Source organism: Amblyomma mixtum, chromosome 2 (genome assembly GCF_055824585.1).
Source record: "Amblyomma mixtum isolate Tamu chromosome 2, ASM5582458v1, whole genome shotgun sequence".
Lineage (NCBI taxonomy): Eukaryota > Metazoa > Arthropoda > Arachnida > Ixodida > Ixodidae > Amblyomma > Amblyomma mixtum.
This window is the reverse complement of record NC_143013.1, coordinates 78,585,755-78,611,468: the sequence shown is the minus strand read 5'-3', so window position 1 is coordinate 78,611,468 and position 25,714 is coordinate 78,585,755. Positions and strand designations below refer to the sequence as shown.

At 47.2% G+C, this 25,714-nt stretch overlaps 1 protein-coding gene across 1 annotated transcript; it reads right to left on the bottom strand.

Moving 5' to 3' along the window:
• Window positions 1–1,340: 1,340 nt before the first annotated feature.
• LOC149359821 (importin subunit alpha-1-like) lies at window positions 1,341–25,714 on the bottom strand. The gene is made up of 9 exons (XM_089571929.1): window positions 25,534–25,714; window positions 25,144–25,204; window positions 24,953–25,081; window positions 19,222–19,403; window positions 15,393–15,648; window positions 13,145–13,268; window positions 5,095–5,540; window positions 4,166–4,426; window positions 1,341–2,009 (listed from the first exon to the last, which is right to left on the bottom strand). Exons 2-9 carry the CDS (start codon window positions 25,195–25,197, stop codon window positions 1,923–1,925), a joined length of 1,539 nt encoding a protein of 512 aa, XP_089428055.1. The 5' UTR covers window positions 25,198–25,204; window positions 25,534–25,714; the 3' UTR covers window positions 1,341–1,922.

The window sequence follows — 25,714 nt, the reverse complement described above, 5'->3', positions numbered from 1 at the left end:
TCACTTCATGCATAGTGCCATATACATTTCTTTGCACTTACTCTCAATGCCATTCATTGTTTTCATGTGACACGTTTGGACATGCATTGCAATCTTTGATAACAATCTTACAACTAACTTTTTTTTTTTATGGCTAGAATCCCATTAAATTTTGCACACACATGCATTTCTCTCTTCTGATTTCAAAAATGTATTCGTAATTGAGCTGGTGGTCTTAGATGAATAGTTATCCAGAGCATAATTAGGCAATTTCTTGGCAGCTTGAATTAACTTCCTCATTGCATTTTATTGCTTTTAATTACATGGATTGATAGCCAGAGAGTTCCCATATCCAGTGACATTCCTAGTTTTTCTTTAAAGGCATGTCATCCTGGTATACTATGTCGAGAGTAAAAGACCGCAGTATTTGACACTGCAACTCACTAAGTTAAAAGGTAAATTGCTATTTATACGTGGCCTAAACAAAAAAACCAAGAATGTCATCGGGTATGGGAACTCTCTGGCTACCAATTCATGTAATTAAAAGCATCAAAACGCAATGAGAAAGTTCATTAAAGCTGCATAAAAAATTACCCAATTATGCACTAGACTTTAAGATAACTTTTCATCTAAGAAGACCACCAGCTCAATTATGATTACATTTTTGGAATCAGAAGATAAAACTCATCTGTGTGCAAAATTTCATGAGGTTTCTAGCCATATATAAAGAAGTTAGTTTTAAGACCCTCCTCCCCTCTTAAAACATTTCCTGGTCCCTTCAAGTTCCTGCTGTACTAGCTCCATGAGCAAGGCTTTAAAAGCTCAGTTGGATTCTGCACCTTCTGTATGATCATGCAGTCAGATGCAAATTGACACAAATGACTAACTCCCAATGTTTGGAACAAACCAATCGCGGCAACCAATGCAAGCGTAGCAGGGGACAGCAGAAAGTTAGGTGGGCGGATGAGATTAAGAAGTTTGAGAACTAAATAAGGATACTAACCTAACAAGCCATCTCAAAATTAAAAATTCATTCAGAAATTAATCAACGAAACAAAAAGGCAACCACTGAGCATTGATGAATGTTTGGTTTGGTTTTACGGGGTTTAACGTCCCAAAGCAACTCGGGCTAAGAGAGACGCCGTAGTGAAGGACTCCGGAAATTTCGACCCCCTGAATGTCAGATAGGTATTGCCAATAGCAAAAGGGAGAATGCTTGGCATTACTACGCCAAAGTGACAGTAGGTTTGAATATGCATCCAAACAAAACAATACCTCATGCATGAATAGTGTGCAGAAGTTCCCCTGACACAATCTTCGTCGCAGAAGTGAAAAGAATAGGCCTTTCACACTGCAATAGATTGACTTTAAAACACAGAACTTTAATCACAAATTTAATGCGCACAAATGTCTGCTTCAGAATGCACCATAGAGTGCAAGGTATGAAACGGGAGCAATCACAGTTCAGGAAGCGAATTATATCATTACACACTTGCGAGTAATTTTTCAGAACAAATCTCAGAGCAGGCGAATGTACAAGATGCAATGTCGCGCTCCTAAAGTGGAGGATTTCCAATCTCCAACTTCTAGGTCTCCAAGAAAACTGCATCACAAATGCCATCAACACAAGGGCTCACAGTACAGCCCTAGCACTTCAACCTTATTTCATGAAAACAAGTCTCCATCACAGCATAAAAAGGGACAGCCGTAAATACCTGCAAAAATACGGCGAACCGGAAGGTCTGCGTATGGTATTTATTTGTCAGGTATAGAACACTGTTGCACAGAAGAGCCAACAAAGCAGGATGAGACATTCCAATTTCCAGTAGAGAACATCTTTAATACAAAGTGTAAAAAAAATCGATATAAACGATTCGAAATAACACGGAGGGGGCTTAAAACCGAGGCTATAAACATTCTGTACATGAGGTGCTGTACAACACTCAAAGAGAGAATTGCTGATCTTGCGTCGGTGCCGAAAAGGTGAAGCCCTCGCTGCTCGCTTCAGGTGCGAGGTTGTAATCCTCCGTCTGCAGAAAGAGGGAGGGGGGATAAATGCACACAAATGCATTCCAGATAGCTCTGCCTCCAAATCCACTATTTCCCTCACATTAACAGGAAGCAAGCAACTGAAGAACTTTCAACACTAACCGATTAAAAACAGAGGTGTGCGAATATAAAATTTTAACGCGAGAGCATTAGTGTCCCCATGTCAGAAAAAAAACTGCCTGCAATCAATGTCCGTTTCAAGCCTTGCAGCCGGAGTCAACTGACCTAGGTCACATGACATTGTGGCGGCATCACAGCCTGCCCATCAGATCGAGAATGGTAATCGCAGCGAGATAAAGCAAACATGCTGAACCCCGGCCCTCAAGGTCAGGCGTGCGTTGTTTACACGAGGTTGAAAAAAAAACACGCAAGAAAGTGAGGGGTCAGGCATTTTCGCCTCCCGATCTTGAGCTCGCCAAACCGCTTCGGGGACTGAAGGTCCGCCCTGCATCATTCTTAGAATTTCAGTGTACAGTACGTTTTATAGGGTTCGGGTTTAAACTGCTATGCTCCTCTCCGATGCTCGAATGCTCACCGGCTTCCTAAGCCGGGCGCGCAGCAGCGCACCGAGCAAGCCACCGCCACCAGCACTTCTGTCAAGGGCGCACAACGTCTTGGCACTCTGCCAAGTTCACCGAGACTCCCCACCCCATCCCCCCATCCAGTCTTCGATAGGAGCACTCATCAAAAGAAAAAACAGCACCTGATGCTATCGGCATGCAGCATCTCGACGCAAAAACTGAGGAACATCGTACCTAAGCCAACGGTTTAGAAAGAAAACTAAATTTTCACAGACAAAAGTGGGGGTGGGTTCATTATGCGAGTATACAAAGTATTTGCAAACTATTCGAAGTTTTGAATATTCGCACACCTTTATAATAAGGCACTCTAAAGGGGCTCTCAAACACCTTCCAAGGAGAGCACATCAACTTGCTCAATCACTGCACTGTGTTTTCATGAAAACCTGGGCCAAATAATACGCGCAGCAGAGAACCCACAGTCACGCGTGAGAGTTTGCAGGCCCTTCCCGGCAACTTTTTCATGCTCGCACCCTCCTCCGTCGCTCGCACCTGTGTATACAAGTTGAGAGGTGGCTATTGGTTAGACCCTTTGAGACGTCAGGCGGCTACCATGGCCGCGGCCAATCAGCCGCGTGACGAGAGGAGAGGGAAAGGCACGAAGACGGTGAAATTAAAATTTTGACTCAAGATAACTCGGCTTCTACACAGCGCATTAAAAAATTTCTTGCTGAACAACATTTGTGAAGCGACGTGCTTTAACATCCGAGTCGTACCGCACCTTTATTAGAACCCCTTTAAAGGCCCGTTCACACTTGCCCAAAAATTCGGCGAGCGAAGCGGATTCGCTAGCTGCAAAAACGAGGACCTGTTCTCACTTGTTCACGCGCGGGCGAGGCGGATCCGCCGCGCCACTGCTGTTTCTCGTTTTTCCGAACCGCGTCGCTGCTAGCGGCATACACAGATATACGTAGTGAGAAAACAGCATAAATTTACGCTGTCTACGTACCATAAGCGTATGCATGCTTACGTACGTTAAACGCATGCACATTCTCACTTTTAGTTCAGCGTATGCTAGCACAGACGCAAAAATAAACTCAGCTGTAGTGGCGTCATCTGGCTGTCAGGGCAGGAACCATTACTGTCAACAAACTGACTCTGCTGTTAAGCCTAGAAGCGGCGGACTCATCACTCTGAATAAAAAAAAAAAAGAAAGCAAATTTATCACTTATACGTTTTCTTGGAGGCGAGATGAGAGGAAGCGCAAGACCTGTGCCGCATTTCTGGCCAGTGAACGCACTGAAAAAGGCAGCAACAACGAGAATTCAATCCGAAGCGGGAGGGGGTCCGGCTTCGAAGGGCGCCGCCATGTTTGTCGCCGCGCGGCGGAAATGGGTCCAGCCCGATCGCCCTCGCAGCTTTCCGCATCGCTCGGCGTCAAAAGCGGCCGAATCCGCTTCGCTCGCCGGATTTTTGGGCAAGTGTGAACGGGCCTTAAGAGTCCACTCTAAGGAATCAAAATACTCCCCTGGACCCTGAGAAACCCTGCCCTACACCACTGCACTAGTGGACAGCTAATGCAAAGAGCTTGCATGACTTCACACCAAGCATGTGCTCACCTCCTCTGAGAAGTACTCCTCGATGATGCCCAGGGACATCCGGTAGATATCCGGGTTCTCGTGGTGCTGTAGTGCTTCGATCTTGTCGAGTCCGCCAGCCTCCTCAATCATGAGACAGACACGTGCGCGCTCACCGAGCCGGTCGCCGGCTGCCAGCAGGTTGCGGATGGCATCCAGGGCTACCAGCAGAGTCTTCGGGTCTTGAGCCGAAAGCAGGTCACACACCGGAGGCAGCACGCCCGCTTGCAGCGCATACACCACCTGATGGTTGGCACCAGGGGTAAGAGGAATAGAACAGTAGAGACTCATTAAAATGCTCACACAAGAACACACACGTGCTGTATCCAAAAGTGAATGTTTCATAACCACCCCCCCTCAACGCCTTGATCAGAACTTTTCACAGAGACCTGCAAGCTACATCTACAGTCACCGACCGATTTTTCGGACACGGTGGCACCCGAAAATTGATCCAAATAATCGAACAGTCCGAAAAATCCAAGACCCTAAAATAAAATAACTTTTCTGCGAAAAACCGGCTATCAAAATTGCAAAAATCACCGCTCCCCATGTTCCGCCTACAAGCGATGATATTAGACTGTATCTGAGTCATTCATGATTTCGTCATGTCCACACTCTATCACATCACGATACCAGACAGCGCGACGCGGCCGCAAGTCATACTGCAAATGAATGCACTCGCTGCGCGAAGCAAGTGTCCACCAAGATATGCGAGACGAAACCAATTTTCAGTTTTTTTTGCTGCATAAAAAATTTAGTTTCACTGCATGCACAAATAATGAAAATAGTTTCCACTGCCACCTCCCCTCTTAACTGACTGCAACAAGCTTTAAATAAAATAAACAATGAAAAGGGAATCAGTGACCTTCTATAGACACGTGGCCGGAGTCCAACAACCAAGGAACACCGACCTGGTCAAGGGATCCGCCCGAGGTGAGATTGGTGACAGCCCACACTGCTTCCTTCTGGCTGCGGGCGTCGCCCGTGGCGAGCACCTCGATGATGGGCTCAATGAGGCCCGCATCCACCACGGCCTGGATCTGCTGCTCGGTGCCGGCCGTGATGTTGGAGACCGCCCAGGCGGCCTCCTTCTGCAGGTTGGCCTTCTGGTGGCGCAGCAGCGCGCGCAGGGGAAGCAGGGCGCCCGCGTCCAGCACCGCCTGCGTCTGGGTGTCACTGCCCGTCACCACATTGCCCAGGGCACGCAGGGCGGGCGTCACCACGGACACGGGCAGCCCCAGCAGCTCCACCAGCCGGGGGACCACACCGGGCTGCTGCACCACTTCCTCGATCTGCTCGTTGGCGCCGTCCGTCAGGTAGGACAGGGCCCAGCACGCATCCGCCACCACCTCACGGTCTGCCGAGCACCGAGGGACACCACACTCTCAGGGCATGGAAAACAACTCTCTCCACTGATCCTTCTCACCACATTATTGACAGAGAAAAACAGCACTGATACGTTTCTAAAAAAAAAAATTCAGTACAAACGCATTATCTGGAAAAAAGTAAGATCCAAACCGCCTAATTATGAAAAATTAACTGTTGAATGGGACACAAAGATGTTTACAGACAATGTCACTTTATAAAAATGTCGACTGGCATTTCTTGGCACAAGATCTGGACAGATCCTTTTCTAGTGCTTGCAGAATTCAATCCGCGTTTGCGCTGTCTTAAGGGGGGACGAGGGTCTTAGACCCGTTTTTCTTATTTTTAAGTCCAATCCTAGTGAAACTGTACCACCTTGCTCAGTTTTTTGTACTGATTTCAACAGTGAAATTACCTTTCTCATAAATTGGCCACTTTCGAAAATAATTAATTTTAATTAGTCTTTCATTAGTACATCGGTGCAAAAAACTGCTCAATAAAAAATCGTTATTAATCCATGGCTACATAGTACAGTGAGTAAAGAGTGCAATAATCAAAACCATTTTTTTATTTTACCCTCATTAGTAATATTATAGCACTTGAGATATGAATATTCAAGGTGTGAATGTAATGCATCAATAAACATTGACAAATTATAAATTTTTGAAGTGCGATTGAACAAATCTGCTTCGATTATTGCACACACTGTGCCTTCAGCTTCCATTAGCAAATAGTATGACATCTCTAGCTGTCCTAGATGTTGAGATATCGACATAATGAGACAGCCAGAGGTGCAAAATTTTCATGCCATTAAATTCACTGCTCCTGCTTAAATTCAGCCCACACGATGATCTGAATTTAATATTATGGTCAAAATGCTGATTTCTTGAAGGAAAAAATTGGTACAGATGGAGAATGATAGCTGCAAATTCCACACAGGAAATTCACAACATACCCAGTCCACTGACTGCAGTGGTGAAAGTAACCAAACTGTCCTCCTCATCACTTTCGAATGCTTCGACCCAAGCACTGAGGGGAAGCCACTGGGGCGGCTGATTGTTGCCGTGTTTCAGCTTTTTATGCTGCGTTCCTCTCACACGGCCCACTTGTATGTAAGCCGATCACTGTAGTTCATAGATGTTTCGCACCCTTGCCCTTAAGCACCACGAAGAAACCACAGCATTTCTCTTCATGTCGTGTCCCTGCAAAAACAGCTCTCTCGAATGCTTGCGCACAGTTTTTTTGTTGCTGTTGTTGTTCTAGTGGTGGTGATGGCGTTCGCCTCATTGCACCAAGGCACTACAGAGAAGCTATGACAGCAGGTGACTCTTGTGAATAACTTGCGATGTTTGCATGTGTGTAGTTGGTCAATAAAAGTATTATACAACCCCAATTAGTCAAATTTTTAAACGCAGTAGCGAAGAAAGCATGTTATCCGGGACGTATTAAAGGGACCATGCAAAGAATTAAAAGCCGCTTGCAAATGTTAGAAGTGATGCTCAGAAGCATTGACACCAAGTATGAGTCTTCGGAACTGAGCCGGCAATTTATTATGAATTTTTAAAAATCGTGTTTTTTAAAATTCGCGGGCCGCTTGGTGTCTTCGTAGGGAGCAATTCTGAAACCAAAATCAGGAAAACAGACGTCACTAGTCCCATGACATCGGCAGGCCACCACACGCTGTCATTCGCTCGAGCCGCGGCAGCTACGACGTTACGGGCACACTTCCGGTAGTGGTGAAAATCGTCTGCTCGAGCCGCCGCGCGCCCCCCTCGGGCAAGCGCGATCCAGGGCATTGCCTTCGCGCATATGTTTTCAATTTACCTCTGCCGCCTCTTTCTGTCGCAAGTTCGGGAGCCAAGAAAGCGCAGAGACCGAAAAGCGCAGAGGCCGACGCACGCTGCTCCTCGGGAGTGGGACAACCGGAAGTCATAAACCGAACGTCAGCGAATGACGTATTCATGGGCGGTGCCCAGTCCCGGAGCTGTTTTCTTTATTTTTTTACGGTGCCCCGCGCGTACGAGTTGAGGGGGGAGAGGAGGAGCGTGATTTTTAATCGTCTATAACTTCGTTGTTATTGATGCTAGCTCAAAAATTCTTGCGCTGGGGTGACGAGTGATGGATTGCCTATCTTTACGTAATCTCAACAAATTTATTTCATAGTCCCTTTAACCGGGAGAAATATAGCGCAACTCTATAGAACATTTCTAATGTCTGCGCTTTTCAGCATACGAACCGAGAAGTCCTACAAACTGGGAGCATTTTCAATGAGGTTTTACTGTAATTGCCCCTTCGCACGCCGCATAATGCATGTGATACCACTGTAACATGGGCAAACCCAATGCCCACTGATATCTTCGATGGAATTCCAGATGCATCCCTGAGTAGTGAGCATGTGATCCAACAAATTGCACAAAAGATAGCAACACAGATTCAAAATGCGAACACAAGCAGTAATGAAACAAGCCTCACATTGAAGTAACTGCTATTTTCAACTGAAAGTTTGTTCGCAAAAAGCCATTCACATATTTCACAGCTCACCACTATCCACTGACTGCGATGGCAGGGAAAACAGCAACGATGTACTTTTTTTCAGAAGCAGTCATTTTGACCGGGGAAGCTACCGCAGATCAAGGACTGTCTTTGTCAAGTTCACAGCTATTATTGCACCACTTGTGGACCACTACTTTGCCTCAGTTGTTGCAAAGTGCACTACAGCCAGATAAAACTTAAAGGTGCACTGAAGAGGAATCTGAACTTGTCTTTTTGCCGCGGGAACTCGATCTACACGTTCCTAGCATTCCTAGAAACTGCGACTTATTGCCCTGTATGGCCGATTTCCCAAATTAAATCGAATTAACGTCCGGCTCTCGCCCGTTTTTTTAATTCTCCCTCATACGGTGGGCGGAGTCGACCAACATGTGGAGTGCCTTTCACCCAGTCCCGTGGCGGCTTGCCGCTCTGCCATCGGCGGAGTAATACGCAGTAGTCCGTACAGTTGAATCCCGCCACAACGAAATCGGCGGGGCGGACGAAAAATTTCGCTGTCGCGGAATTTCGTTGTCGAGAAATTACAGACGAGTCGGCTGATCCCGGGCTGGCGTTTGCATATGTCTCCTCGCCCAACGCCGCCTCTCCTCCTCCTCTTCTCTTCTCGCCCAACGCCGCCTCTCCTCCTCCTCTTCTCTTCTCGCTCAACGCCGCCTCTCCTCCTCCTCTTCTCTTCTCGCCCAACGCCGCCTCTCCTCCTCCTCTTCTCCGTTCCTTCTTTCACCACCTCCTCTCTTGCCTCCTCCCCCACATCGTTTCGAGAGCCGTCGGGCCTCATCGCATCTGCACCGCTGCGTGCTACCACGGCGCTCTCGCGGGCTTGCTGCCGCCGGCGGCGACATCCTAGGAATTCAGCAGAGCAGAGACGCGACGAGACCACGCTAAACGGTGCACACACAAAGGAAGAAATGGTGAAGCGAAGTGGGCTTCTTCCTGCACTCTCGCGTTTTCCTTTTTTTTTTTCTCCGACAGGACACGAAGCTCCGCCCACCGATGGCTCCGCCCACCGATGGCTTCGCCCACCGGTCCACACAGACTGCCTGAAACGCGCTCGGTGCCTAGCAGACGACGCGGCCACGGAGGACGCGGCCGGAAACGCTAGCAGATGGCGTGCGCTGGCGCATTTTACACGCGCTTTCGAGGAGCCCCTCTTCGCTTGGAGGCCGCGAACGCTTACCAGCCAACACCGCTAGCAAGTGATCATGACGCACTTTCGTGCTTGACAGGAAACCGCGAGCACCATGACAGCGAGCTACATCAATCGAAGAAGCCCAGCAAAGAGCCAATGAGCGGGGCGTGACGTCACTTCAAAAATCACATGGGCATCTGGAGAAAAAAAAAAAAAAGCACACGAGGGTGTGCGCGAGGAGGATGTGCGATTGAGTGCGCGTACCCCCCCCCCCCCCCCCCCAACAGTCTGCGATGCAAAAAAATTAACGGCGGGAACGGGAAAGTCGCTCTTCAGCACTCAACTTCTGAAGAAAGACAAGACGGAGGGGCCACTCACCCGCGAAAATTCGCAAAAAAAATTCGTAGAAGCGAACACGTGCTCGCAAAGTACTTCGTTTTTGAGGAAATTTTAATACATTAAGTCCTATGGGGGTTTCACGGGGAATGCAAATTACTTCGTTGTGGCGAAAATTTCGTTGAAGCGGCGTTCGTTGTACCGGGATTCAACTGTAGTAGCAAATAGTCCACGTGTATTTTTATTTCTCCGGGCTTATTTTGCGGCTATATTATCTGCGAATGAAACTATTTATTCATGGAAACCTAAAAAACAAAATAAAGCGAAAGCAAAGCCTCCACAGAGCTGGCTGAAAGGAACTTCACACGTTGGTCGACTCCGCCCATCGTACGAGGGAGAATTTAAAAGAAAGGGTGGGAGCCGGACGTTAATTCGATTTAATTAGGGAAATCGGCCATACAGGGCAATAAGTCGCAGTTTCTGAGAATGCTAGGAACGTGTAGATCGAGTTCCCGCGGCAAAAAGACAAGTTCAGAATCCTCTTCAGTGCACCTTTAAGAATGAAGCTGCAACTGCCTCTCAAAGGAGGCCCTCCAGTCAATGGCGTTGACAGATCTTCACGACATCACAGTTAATCCCCAGTTAATGCCATCATGCTAGTCAAGCCATTGACTGAAGGGCCTTCTATGAGAGGCACCTGCCACTTCGTTCTTCAGATACATCAGACTACTAGAGATGAAAGCGAGTGAAACTCAGTCGCACGCAGCATAAGCATCGTTTTGTTTGCATTTGACCACTGGATAGTCGCGGAGCTGTCATTTTGACTGCTAAATAAAAATTAATTCAAGACCTGGTTGCTGCATTAAAATTCTGCAACTAAATAAAAAAAAAGCTTTCTTTATTTGTTCTGATATGAGTACACTCTCAATGATACGAATTTTATGAGGTCACAGAAAAAATTTATCACCCAAAGCAAGCACGATCTGTATTCATCCTAGTGGGGCAAATGACAACCGCAACATTAACGATGTATGGGCTTAGGGCTTAGTGCTCAAGGGTGCAATCATTGCTTGTGCGTTCACACGATCCAGAGTGGCACAGGAGTGTGTTCGGAACACCTTAAATTTTGCCCACTGTACTGAATGCACTCCAGCCAGGAAATGTTGCGAAATTCATATCAACCGCGCTCACATCAAGATTCTACTGTATCTAGGTTTCTTCAAGATTTAATGCATGCAAAGCTGCTCTCAAGGACCCTTGCGATTCCAATAACCATCTGTGAACCTCCATTAACCCTTTCACTGTCACGGACGTACCAGTACGTTTTCGCGCTTCCCCCCCACAGTGTCACTGACGTACCGGTACGTTCTCTATCGTGCGTTCAAAATTTCGCGCTTGAGCGCAAAGCTGACGCTCTTGGACTAGCTGCGCCATCTGTTGAATCTTTCTACAAGTTCGTATTTTCGCCCCTTACTGTTTTGGTACGTGTATTTAAGAGTACGGAGCAACTGCCATCCCACCCCTCCCTCTTTGCTGAGTGGCGCGGTCGCTCTGCGTTCGCCGGATCATGACGCACGCGTGTGGTTATGGGTCCAAGGGTTGTCCTGCCATCTGCCGCTGTTTTGCAGGTTTTTATTTTTCTTCTGTCGGCGTGTGAGCTACGGCGCTTCAAGTTCAAGGGCGCGCCGTTGCCACTCCGAGAGTCAGAGACTGACACATGACTCTATTGCTGCTGTCGCTCTCTCGTCGCACCCTCGCTTGCGGCTGGCAGCAGCAAAAGCAAAGCCCCTCAACATTGTTTTAGCCTTTTTCCATCTCCCTCTCTCATCTTTATTATACAGCGTCCCATTTCTCTCCGTTTTGCGGGCCACTGAAAGCACACCCCCGCTGCGCGCAGTTACTTTCGGATATGGCTGAATGCGCGAGACCTTCCTCTGCGCATTGGAGCGGTGGCTCTTCAGATTCTAAATACGAGCCGAGCTCGGATTCGGGCTCTGACAGCGTCTCATCCGAGGAAGAGGCGAGTTCCGCATCGTCACATTCTGACGTTGAAACGGCGGGACCATCATCCCGGAAGTGTGCGACACTGGGGGTGCGTCACGGGCAGAAACACCCGACAGCGAAAGGGTTAAGCCAATCTCCATCAAGTTTAAGGTTCACTGAAAACCGCAGTGTAACGCCGCCCAATCCCCATCGGGTTTGACGTTAACTTACTCAATGAGCATGGCATTACTGAGACATGGCATTGAATGATGACCTGCAAGACTAAGAGCCATCGCAACCTGCACTGAACAAAGGAACCCCAATACAGTAGACTCCCTTTAAGACGAACTCCAAGGGACCATGAAGACTGTTCATCTTATCAGAAGTTCATCTAATTAGGAGTGCTTCTTAAAATGATGTTCGAGCATGCAGTGTGTGTCCAAATACTTCGTATATGTGAACAAAGCCATGATATAGTGTTTTAGGAAAAAAATAATTGCAACATAAGCATTTATTGCACTACTAGTGCAGTGCATCAGGCACTGTTGAGTGTGCCCAGTCTGTTATTTTTTTTTGTGTCCGTTGAGAAAATCGCCTGCTTGCTACAAGCGTAGGCATATCACTTAACCTTCCAAGAAATCCTTCAGTGCCCTCACAGGGGAGGAGCAGCGACAGTTCTGCTTTCACAGAATCGCCCTTTCAACGGAGACGTGGTTAGGTCTCTGTGCCTCCCCGTGTCGCGTGGATCGTCGGCGGGGCAAAAAAAGCTTTCAATTTTTTAGCTTTTTTCTTCTTTCCTTCCGCTGAGATACTGCTCGAATGGTCGAGTAAAGCTGCATGGCTTGGGCACGGCTGGTCGTGAAAGTTCATCTTAACCAATTAGCACGTGTGCAGTGTACATCTTAAGCAGATTTTTTTTGCATTGACTCTATGGCAGGGGTTCTCAAACTGGGTTCCGCGGAACACAGGGGTTCCGCGGGCTGTCTTCTTGTGTTCCACGAGAACCCTCACCGACCCTGACCCGGCAGCTGATATGAGACTGGCTCTGAGTGCCACTGAGCCACACTTTGACTTGCTCTTAAAAGGGAAGCAGTACCACCCATCACACATCACATTAGTATTTGTATTAATCTGTGCAATAAACATTTAACCTCTGCAACTTTCCCTTTGCAAAAATGCACTCGACAACATTGCTGGTAAGTGAAAGCGGGGGGGGGTTCCCTGGAACTTATTGAAGGCTTTTGGGGTTCCTCCAAACAAAAAAGTTTGAGAACCCCTGCTCTATGGGAAACCAAACAAATGACCACCACTGTTCATCTTAGCCAAGGGACCCGTACAAACACGAGGTCTGTTCTTGTAGAAGTGAAAGTGTGTGGCGTGCCTTCCATATAACAAGGCCTTCGTTTTGAATCAGTCTATCGACACTTTGCACTGTAATAAACAGTTGCCACAGGCTCTTCCACTGCCCTGGCCAGTCAGTACGAGCTGCTTGGACACAGCCCTTACTGGGACTGAAGTCAAAATATGAGCCCAGGCGACAAGAAGGAGAAACGAGAGGCCCAGTGGGGGCCGCAAATGACCTGGCCACAGAAACTCACCAGTGTGGTGGATCAGCTGCGCCAGGGTGGGCAGGCATTCGCGGATGACTTCGAATGGTGGCGGTGGATTCTTGTTGCGGCACAGGTTGGAGAGGGACCACGTCACGTTCCGCAGAAACGGGGCCTGCACCAATGCCACATCATCGCGTCAACAGAGGCCACCAGCACTGCACATTCCAGCCCACACACTTGTAGAGAGAGAGAGAAAGGAATTTTAATGAGAGGAAAAGGAGGAGAGGTCGGCCGGTGGTAACATGGCCCTGGCCTGCTACTCCACACAGGGGAAAGGGAAGGGGAGGAAAAGGAAAGGGCGAATGAAGGCTGATGATGGCATATTACAATGAGTTTCACGGGTGATCTCTCTCTCTCTCTCTCACGCACGCGCGCACACACACACACACACACACACACACAGACACACACACACACAAGCAAGCAAGCTGCCGCGGTGGCTCAGTGGTTATGGTGCTCGGCTGCTGACCCGAAAGACGCGGGTTCGATCCCGGCCGCGGCAGTTGAATTTCTTTGGAGGAGAAATTCTAGAGGCCCGTGTACTGTGCGATGTCAGTTAAGAACCCCAGGTGGTCGAAATTTCCGGAGCCCTCCACTACGGCGTCTCTCACAGCCCGAGTCGCTTTGGGACGTTAAACCCCATAAACCAAACCAAACCAAACACAAACACACACACACACACACGCGCGCACACACGCACGCACACATACACACATCACAATGGCTGCCACTCGCATCACGGTTAGTAGACACACATAAAACTGGTGTCTGCAACACAAACACCGACACATGTCATTAACCGTGTAGGTTTTGCACAGGACTGTTGGACTACTAATGGGGCAGATGCAAACAGCTCTGTTAAGGCAGCCAGCTCAACAGCTCTCAAGGTCTCGGCAGAGCCTTGTGGCTTGGGTAATACCGCGTTTTAGTTACACCACCAGCCAACTTCATTATGTAAAATGGCCAACCATGAGCAGCAATAACTGGTTCAACAATGGAGAACTTGAGAGCATTATAGCAGAGAATGCGCCCAAGGTCGCTAGGAAGGTGAAATGCTCGCCGCCATTCTTGTTGCTTCCTTTGGCTGGCAATTCGTCACACTACAAGCTGACAGCACCAGCCAAGTTGATAGAAGAGCGTGCCAGTCTAACACGCAAGCACACACAAGCCTGCAGTTCAGGCAAATAACTACCACTCAAACAACAGCAGGCACACTGTACCACTAAGAATGAATATCAAGAAGCGCCACTTCACACTCAGTAAAGAAAACAAACAAAACAAAAACAATAGCACCCTGGACACTTCAAACAGATCAAGCAGGTCACACAATGGCAGCATCAGGTAGCCAGTTAAACATCCCCTCACACTTTGTGCTTTTTTTTTTTCACGGTCCAAACTTCTCACAACAAGGCATTAAAATTTGTTATCACACATCACACAAGACAACTAAATCACACAAGACAACTAAATGCAGCCAGCTATCTGTACTGTAACCACTCGTGAAGCAAAGAGCAGTTTGGAGAGCTTCTGTTCGACACCATCAACAAGGCATTAAAATTTGTTATCACACATCACACAAGACACACAAGACAACTAAATGCAGCCAGCTATCTGTACTGTAACCACTCGTGAAGCAAAGAGCAGTTTGGAGAGCTTCTGTTCGACACCATCAGGATAATGTGTGCGCCCTCGTCAGGTTGCTTTCCCACCATCTCCTCGTTAGCCTCCAAATAAAAGGAGCTGTCCTCTAGTGTTGGTTGTAACTGAGCTAGTTTGCAGAGGACAGTAATGGGATCAACTGAACGGATGAACAGGTACACCGAAACTGCAAGACACAAAGCTGTTGTGCCCCTTTTAGGTTCACGGAACAGATGAGAGGCCTGTTCAGCTGATCCCAGCAACGTAATGTACCAAGTATCTCGGTTTCAACCAGCACCACAGTTTTCAGCCTTAGGGCAAGCCCTCTATAACTGCCTGTCCCTCGGTTCAGCTGACTGCATTCAGAGGGCTGCCCTCCGCCTCACATTCTGCACATAGCTCGTAATTACCTGAATGTAGACAAACCAAGTTCGTGCAGAGAGGGCGGCTTTTACCTGGATGAAACAGGAAAAAGGTACTGAAATGTTCAACAATGTTCATCCTGTTATGATGCAAGCAGTGATTTTTCACCCCTATTATTAAAAAAGAATATACACAGTGTTCCATATGAGCAAATATTGTCGACAGGTGTACTCACAGGTGCATCTGGGCGGGCAAGAGCCAGCAGAGGCTTGAGGATGCCCGCCTGCAGCACGAGGTCACGCAGGTTGGGGCCGTCACCAGCAATGTTGCCCAGCGCCCACACAGCCTGCTCGCACACGTTCACATGCGATGAGCCCAGAAGCCGCACGAACAATGGCACTGCACCTGCCCGGACGACTGTGTCTGTCTGCTCGGCCGTCCCCGAGGCTATGTTGGTCAGCGCCCACGCTGCCTCGAACTGGAGTGACGGGCTACGCAGATGCAAAGCAATAAGACGGTCAGGCAAGGGCAACATGCAAAGTTATACCCGTGCCACACGCGCACAAGAAATGGCAGTAAATGCTTAAGGCCTTAAGTTTGTTAATGCCATTATTTTCGGAGTTGGTGCTACACGTCCACTTCTAATGCCATTATCGAAAGTGACGATGACGATGACGATAACGCTTGCAAGGTAGTCAAAAGTTTCATCTTAATATAAACATTCCTAATGAGCAGAATATATCGGGAATGATGTTCAAATGTAATGTAAAAACGATTTTCCAGAAAATACGGCTGTTCCTGCTTTACAAGTCGAAAAAGTAGCCATAAACTCGCATGTCAGCACATAAGTCGAGAGTACCAGTCAATAAGGCTGGTTAAAATGGCGCTCTTCGCATCGAAAATGCGGTTTAGGTGCCTCATCTGGCTGAAAGTTAAGAATTAACCATTTTATAGTGGGCTAGGCAGTTGTAACTGACAAAGCTGCATGCTTTTCTGCGTGTGGAATGGGAACGAGAGTACACATTGCACCGGCGAATGAGTTGTGGCGAACTCAGTAGGTCGCGAATGGCAGTAAGGCTAATGCCATTAAATTTATGCGTGTGGCACCGCACGAATTCCATTAAAACTTGAGGCAGTAAGCACTTAATGGCATTAAATCTGTCCGTGTGGCACGGGTATTACAGAGAGTCGTTGAACTCTGCAGGCACACCATGCACTGCGGAGAAGCACAGCAGTGCTTGTATTGCCGATGGCACGCACACAATGCGGGTGAATTTCGAGTTTCTCAAAACTGCGTAGAAGGAAAAGGGGCAACACTATCTATGAGAATTTCTTCAAGAGCACTTCCTCCACCGTGGGAAGAGGAAGATGTGGCTTTTTATTTGGCTTAGCTGGTGTCGGGCCAAAAATGCAATTCTGCTGCAGAATCATTGCTCTGAAGCGGCATGGTCGCCAGATCTAGCCACCGTAGCCAAAATGGTCTCCACTGTGTGCACACTGAATTCATTTAGCAGGACGTTTTTACTTCTGTAACAAATTTAACGTAAGTAAATGACTGGTAATAGGTTTTTATGAAAAACAGCAAATCGCTGCTTTGAGCTTTGCACTGAGAAAAGTCTTACTTTTACAATCTAATCCGCATTTTCGTCTTGACACTAGCCAAGCCAAATACGAAACCGTCACTTCACCGCATTCCTGCGGTATGCAGATAGCTGAAGTGCCCAGTCACCACTTTTCTCTCTAGGTATGTATCAGACGCTCTATAGCAGTAGACAACCTCATGATGAGCGAAAGACAGCTTTGTAAATAAACTGCCCATTGCAGCCCGTTTCACAGGCCACAGGTCTGATGCTCCCGATATCCACAGCACATCAATCACTTCGCTTAGAGGACATTTCCCAAGCTGGTAAATATCTCTGGACTGTTTGCAGGCAGTTCAGGGAAAAGCCTAGGAAGCTGCCCAAAAGGCTGGCTAATACCCCTGTCACACGGGCAAGTTTAGTGACACTTTAACGAAGTGCACTTCTCCAGAACGAGTGACACTTTCGGGGCGTGCTGCTACACGGAAAAATAAAGTGTCATTCGGAATTGATGGTGGTGACGATGGCTTTTCAAGTAAGGCACAAAAATATTAGTTTCGCGCTTCAAAGCCTTAATGTACAGTTAATGTACAGTAGATTGCAAACTGCAAGCACTTTTTTATCATTATCAAGGAGCTTTGTGCAATATTGTGACTGTTGCACCGACACACCGAAACGGTTGCAGATTGTTGCTACTATGGTTGCTATGGTCGCCATGCTAGCCGCCATAGCCATACCGCTGCGGCTGCCTAGAAAATTATTGCAGCTGAAAACAAGAATGTCGGAATATGTGCAGTATATATATTTAATAGCAACGCAAATAAGTTTACATGAACAAGAGGGCAAAAAAATTATATGCGTTCAATAAAACGCCATTTTTATTGCCGACGTTGTATTCTAATTTCGAAACACTGCTACCGAGGCTATACACTTCGCCCCTTGGGAAAAGTGAAGTGTGTTTCCCAAACTCACTTCTTGCCGAGTGCATTCAGCAGCGAGTGTCATTAAAGTTCATCGTGTGACACGATGCGAATGACACTACAGGCGAGTGTCACTCGTTGAAAATGACACTAAACTTGCTCGTCTGACAGGGGTGTAAGTCAAAGCGCAACAGCTCACAAAAGAAGCCGGGCTACAGTGCATCAAATGGCGCTGGTAAGCAATCTGCAGAAGTAACCTGGCTAGGCCAGTGTACTTCACCACTAGAGCAGAGGGCAATTGGCATTCAACAAAGACGGAATGCAGGGATATAGCTTACTGCCAAGAACAGGAAAAATATTTCTCCTTCAGAAACATAAAAAAAAAAATTCAGGGGGGCGCTTTGTTGGCCTAAAGCGCGCAGAGGCGAAAGCCTTAAGCGCGGTGTTGCTGCTAGTGTCACTGATGTGTGGTTACGATATTAAGCTTCGCCTCTTGTGGAACGCGATAGCGTCTTGCAACGCTGCCAGGGAGTCCTCAGAACACCATCGCCCGTTCAGCTCTACCTCTTGCTTGTCGATAAATTAGTTTTTGAGGAAAGGAAATGTATCTGCATATCTCGGTGGACACCTGAACCTCGCCTTAAGGGAAGGGAGGAAGATGGGAGTGAACGAAGACAACATATTCACTAGACAAAGACGACAACATATTCACTAGACGCGCCTTTGTTCATCCCAAACCATCGAGCTGGCATGGTGGAGTGGTTACTGTGCTCATCTCACACTCCGGAGACCGGGGTTCGATTCCCGAACTCGACCAAATTTCATCTTGGTTTTATTTATTTATCAGGTCGGACTAGAAAGCTTAATTAGGCTAATTGGTTAATTTAAGCAATGAACTAAACTCAGTCCCACTTAGTTGGAGCATCACCATACGATGCCTTTAATTGGTTGCATGGTTACCAGGCAAAGTATAATTGGCCCCGTTAGAAATTCGCACAGTGTGATGTCACAGCCGTTTCGACCAATTGAAAAGCGTGACATTTCTGTCGACAACTGCTGCTTACAGCGATGAGGCATTAAAGGCTTCCGCCTTAAAATTTAACTGAAAGATGAGAAAGAGCACAAAGTGAGACACCAGGCTTGCACCGCTGACTTCCAAGCTGCGAAGTGCTAACACAGGGAGAACTAGGTATAGGCAACCAACCATGCCCCGCTCTACAAAAATTAAGCACATGGAAAATCTTATCCACCTATTGTACAACAGTTCTACCTACCCTTTGGAACACAGCGCTGGTGGACAACGAACGAGAATGAAGACACACAGCAGACACACAATGCACTATCATCTTTTTCTGACTATCACTGACTATCAAAAAGTTGACAGTCAGCGCACTGTGTGTCTTCTGTGTGTCATCATTCTCGTCCATGGTCCGCCAGCGCTGCGTTTCAAAAGAATGCTCTACCAACTCGCCAGGCATCATGCCTTGTTCTGCCTAGGCTGCCTCAAGGATCAGCCAGATTAAGGTAACCAATAAGAAATCTGAGACGAAAACTGGGTGCTCACCACGAATCCTTAGAGAGGGCATCCACCAGGATGGGCACCACGCCAGCTTGGATCATGCCGTCAATGGGTGGGTGCCGTTCCCGTGACAGCATCTTGCGCACCGCCTGTGTTGCGCTTAGCTGCACCTCGGGGTCCGGGCTGGTCAGTGCGGCCACCATTTCCTCCATGGTGCCGAACCCGCCCTGTGCCACACACACCCACACACGTAACACGGTTAAAGGGACACTGAGGAGAAATTGAAGTTGGCTTGTATCGACAGAATACCAGCTCCTGATTACAAAAACGCCACTCATACTGACAACAAAGCTCTTGTAACATAGAAAAGAGCAAGAACCAAAATACAGGTATCGCCGCCACAGGCCAAACTCGCAAGTACAAGTGTGATGAGATCATAGAACAAACCAGTGTTGCTAGAACGAATGGTTCTAGCAGCACCAGGAACCGAGAAGCCATGAATCACTGAGGCGCAGCCAATGCATGCGCAAATCTCCTTGACGTCGCCAGATGGCGCCACATGCCCGGCAGCTACGCGCGCACCTGAAGCATCGGGACCAATCAGCGCCTGTTTTCCGGCGGTAGGCGGGCTCCCGGTATTCCGCTAGCGGTAACAAGGTACACGGTATGCTAAAGGTGTCTATTTGCGAGAACTTCGTTGACGGCTTCGAGAACGAGATCCATCGTAACGCTGGCAAAACGCCAGTGCAAACGTAATCGAAGCGACTGTAGCGACGGCCGCAATAGCCGATAGATGCCTTCAACGTGCGGCCGGCAGTAGCTTTCTTTTCGGCTGCTGCTAGGCCGCACTGCTGGCAGCCAGAAATCACGGAGTCTGCGCTACGTCATGCGCACGTCATGTTTCACGTCTCTTAGTCCTGTGTCGTCATAGGAGAATCCCAAGTTTGAATCAGAGCGGCGGGAAAAACTTTTTCAACTTCGAATCCAAATTTCTTAGAAATAAATGCATCTTTCGCTGCCGGCAAAGTGGCAACAAAGCCATGACATGCCGAACTATCGGATTTTACTATAAAAAAAATTTTAATAGTGCTCTCCTCAGTGTCCCTTTAAGCACTACGGCGTGGAACGGATCATGGAGTTTAGCCCTATAATGCAAGCCGCATCACGTACAACAGAGATTGCAGAAGTGGCAAGAGTGGGTGTTTGCAGGCCTCACAGCATTGTATAATCCATTTTCCCCTCCATATTTATGAAAAAAAAAAAAAGGAAATGTCAGCTGTCGAGGTTGCACAAGGCATGCTGAGACACTCACTCGAAAACCAGCAAAACCACTCAAAATTTCAATGACTGTACTGCTAAAGCAGCAAGTGATGAAATCGTTTTGAATACTGGCACTTATTTACTGTTCCTGCCTGAATATGTGTGCGCAGGTTTATCGTTACCCTAGTTCTCATTTTATTTTCATGGCAAGTATTTTTTTTTTCTCTCTCTAATGTACTTGCTATTCCTCAAATTTTCTGCAACGTAAAAGCCAGTAGTAATGAAATCAAGGAAGTTCAGAACTGTTACTAGACATTTTAATTTTTCTCAGCATTTCACGATTAATACCTCAAAGCTGCACCTGGGCTTCAAAAAAACCGCACAGTAGAGGGCTTCAGATTAAATCCGGCGAGCAGGGATTCTTCTATGTGCACCAACATGACGCGACACACGGGCATTTTCAAGTTTTGCCTCCACCGAAACACACTACATGACAGAGGTCACAGCCTAATGACAAGGTAAAACTAAATAGTTTACCTCCGTGCCATGATACACCTCTTAGTACCAGCAGCTTCTGATGATGGCGAGAAAAAACGGAGAAAAAAATGCCTAAACTTACAGTGACCAGTGATGACTAAACAAATTATTTAGAATATTTATTTTACCCACTATCACACTATTTCTGTTAATGCTGACCACACACTTACAGCCTCCACTCAGTATGCACATACACCTAGAATTCAAATTCAATGGGAGTACAACAGCACGCTAAAACTGTAATAGCCTTGGATGTCACAAGAGAGGCTTGGCAGATGGTAGCTTGTATTTGTGGTCTCAGACATAAAACAGTAATAGGAACATATCTGTACAACTACAAAAAACACCATTACGTTGAAGATCAGTACGCAGTGACACTGACCTGACAGGCCCGCATATGCTGGCAGTAACTTTAAATTTCACATAACAGGATGAATTGGACATTTTTAATGCTAAGAAAGATTAAGAAACAAGAGTTCAGTTCTGTACATGAGAGACTAGCAAAATGCAAGCTCAAATTTCAGGCCATTAATTCTGACTCCACATGCAGCCACATGGCAAAAAGCTCTGCCATTCATTCTATTGCGGACTTAATGGTTTGAAACTTAATACATACCAGCAATTAAAGGGACACTGAGGAGAAATTGAAGTTGGCTTGTATCGACAGGATACCAGCTCCAGATTACAAAAACGCCACCCATACTGACAACAAAGCTCTTGTAACGTAGAAAAGAGCAAGAATTAAAATACAGGTATCGCCGCCACAGGCCAAACTCGCAAGTACAAGCGTGGTGACGTCATAGGACAAAACAGTGTTGCTAGAATCAATGGTTCTAGCAACACTAGGACACGAGAAGCGACGAATCACTGAGGCACAGCCAATGCATGCGCAAATCTCCTTGACGTTGCCAGATGGCGCCATGTACCCGGCAGCTACGCGCGCGCCTGCAGTATCGGGACTAATCAGCGCCCTTTCATCGGCGATAGGCGGGCTCCTGGTATTCCGCTAACGGTAACAAGGTACACGGTATGCTAAAGGTGTCTATTTGCGAGAACTTCGTTGACGACTTCGAGAGCGGGATCCATCGTAACGCTGGCAAAACGCCGGTGCAAACGAAGCGACGGTAGCGACGGCCGCAATAGCCGATAGATGCCTTCAACGTGCGGCCGGTGGTAGCTTTCTTTTCGGCTGCTGCTAGGCCGCACTGCTGGCCGGTAGAAATCACGGAGTCTGCGTTACGTCATGTTTCACGTCACTTAGTCCTGTGTCGTCATAGCAGAATCTCAGGTTTGAATCTGAGCGGCGGGAAAAACTTTTTCAACTTCCAATCCAAATTTCTTAGAAATAAGTGCATCTTTTGCTGCCGGCGAAGTGGCAACAAAGCCATGAAATTCCGAACTATTGGATTTTGCTTTAAAAAAAAATATTAATAGAGCTCTCCTCGCTGTCCCTTTAAGACTGGTTTACAGCACCTAGAGTTATTTCACATCAGTACAAGAACTGTGCCTAATTGAGCAAGGGAGCTTGCCAGAATTACACTGCAAACACAAAACAGCTCCAGTAGCCATGTTCAATGACTGTTCCCGATGTTTATGCTCCCTAAAAAATGCAGTTACAAGCATAGTTTCTCAATGCAAACCAGAACAGTAAATGCATTTCAGTACTAATTGCCAATTCACAGCTGTAATTCGTTAAATTTGCAACCTGCATGTAATTCGTTAAATAACTGCAATCACTCAGCTGCGGCGGTCGAATTTCGATGGAGGCGAAATCAGTGCACATTACAGAACCCCAGGTGGTCGAAATTCCCGGAGCCCTTCACTATGGCGTCCCTCATAGCCTGAGTTGCTTTGACACGTTAAACCCCCCATAAACCTAAAACTGCAATCAAGTATGACTGGGAAAGCTTATGGCCAGGTTTAAAATTTACATTCATTTTGACAAGCACATTTTTAGAACTAAAAATGAATGGCTCGAAAATATAAGTGGCACAAAAACAGCCAACCAATGAAACATGAGTCATTAATCTGTCAGCAAATGCCTTAACAATAGAAATACAGCAGTGGCAAATTACAGTGCTTTGCCAGGAAAAATAGCAAAGCCCATACGTAGTCACCAGTAGTAACCAGTGTTAGCCTTACTTTGTGGTGCGTTTTTTAAAACAATTTTTTGCTTTAAAGGGACACTGAGGAGAAATTGAAGTTGGCTTGTATCGATAGAATACCAGCTCCTGATTACAAAAACGCCACTCATACTGACAACTAAGCTCTTGTAACGTAGAAAAGAGCAAGAACCAAAATACAGGTATCGCCGCCACAGGCCAAACTCGCAAGTACAAGCGTGATGACGTCATAGGACAAAGCAGTGTTTTTCATTGGTTCTAGCAACTCTAGGACCCGATACGCCACAAATCCCTGAGGCGCAGCCAATGCATGCGCAAATGTCCTTGACGTCGCCAGATGGCGCCACGTGCCCGGCAGCTACGCGTGCTCCTGAAGCATCGGGACCAATCAGCGCCTGTTTTCTGGCGGTAGGCGGGCTCCCGGTATTCCGCTAGCAGTAACAAGGTACACGGTATGCTAAAGGTGTCTATTTGCGAGAACTTCGTTGACGATTTCGAGAACGAGATCCATCGTAACGCTGGCAAAACGCCAGTGCAAACGTAATCGAAGCGACTGTAGCGACGGCCGCAATAGCCGATAGATGCCTTCAACGTGTGGCCGGCGGTAGCTTTCTTTTCGGCTGCTGCTAGGCCGCACTGCTGGCCACCAGAAATCACGGAGTCTGCGGTACGTCATGCGCACGTCATGTTTCACGTCACTTAGTCCTGTGTCGTCATAGGAGAATCCCAAGTTTGAATCAGAGCGGCGGGAAAAACTTTTCAACTTCGAATCCAAATTTCTTAGAAATAAATGCATCTTTCGCTGCCGGCCAAGTGGCAACAAAGCCATGAAATGCCGAACTATCGGACAGTGCTCTCCTCAGTGTCCCTTTAATAAGTAGTAGTAGTAACACACATTTCTCAACATTAATCATGCCACACGGACAAATTTAGTGCCAATAAGTGCTTCTTACCTTAAGGTCTAATGCATTCATGCCATGCCGTACGCATTAATTTAATGGCATTAGCGTTACTGCCATTTGCGACTTGAGTTCGGCACAAGTCATTCACCAAAGCAGTGCTTACTCTTGCCCTCATTGCACACGCAGAAAAGCATGCAACTTTGTTAGTACAAACTTCCTATCTAGTGGCAAATGATTCATTCCTAATTTTTGAGTCAGATGAGGCATCTCTACTGCATTTTCGATGCAAACAGAGCCATTTTTACCCGCACTTACGACTGATACTATCAGCTTGCGTGCTGACACTCGAGTTTACGGACACTTTTTCCGACTTGTCAAGCAAGAACAGCGGCATTTTTTGCAAAATAATTTTTAAGCTGCATTATAAAAACTTTGACGAGATGTTGCGCTCATTAGAACTGCTTGTATTCTGGTGAAATTTCTGACTGTCTTGCATGCATTACCATCATCGTGACTTTCGTATAGTGACATTAAATGTGGACCTGTGCCACCAACTCCAAAAATAATGACATTAACAGACTTAAGGCCTTAAGCATTTACTACCATTTCTTGCGCGCATGTGACATTCAGCCACTCCAACACATTTCACTATAAAGAGGGGCGTTTCAAGGCGGCACAAGAGCATTCAATAGATTAGCAGTCGGACTTAACTACAACTTTTTAAACAAATGGCGGTTATCAGAGTAATCAAGACCCGATATATAATATTCTACACACGTTTTTTTTTTTTTTTCAATTTTGGTCAAAATTTCCAAGAATACTAGCTGAATGTATACGGCGATTTACCAAAATGAGCATGTATTAAACGTTTAAAATTTAAACCAGGTGGATGGAGCAACGTGGGGATGACGCCGGTAGTACGCGAGACGGGCAGTGGAATGCACACCACCATACCTTGTTCTGTTCCTGCAGGGGACTGAGAGGATCCTCGCTGAAGCTAACATTGCGTCGCTTGAGGATCTGCTCATCCTTGCGTTGCTTACGCAGTTCCACGCTAACTTCGTTCCTCCTCCGGCGCATCTCCTGCGAAAGAGCGGCAGCCGCTGAAACTGCCGCCACTTGTCACCACAAGGTTACAATATTACCTGCTGGTCTTTTCCCTTGTTCTTGAAGTTCACAATTCGGTTCTGGGTCGGCATGGTTAACCTGCGCAGTAAACAAGGCGGCCGTCACCACGCGAGCCGCACACGCGAGCCGCAAGGCAGCAATGTGTCCCGAGCTAAATCTTCGCCGACTGCGACAAAAAGCAATCGCAAACAACCTCCACCGAGGCTCAAGCCCAGCGACAACCACAGTGACGTTCTTCTAACCAAGTGGTGAGTTCTCACCGAAACCAGGCGACCAGGCGACCAGGCCCTGGGTCACAAAAGATTACGGGTTCACGCAGCTAGCACACCCTACGCACGTTTCATATGTTAACCCTAAAGGCGGACTACTGCAACAGTTTTCGGATAGCAAAACGAGAGAACGCTCACTGGATTAGCTTTTGCTCCGGGTGTAGAGAAGGACACGAAGAAAGCTTTGGCAAAGTCGCCTGGTGTTGAAGATCTGCGCGCCAAACTCCCAAGACAGCGCAACGGTAAAAACGGGCGAAATTTCAAACACCACCAGAGTCGCAGCTCAACGCCAGCTGCTCTCTGATTGGCTGAGACGCAG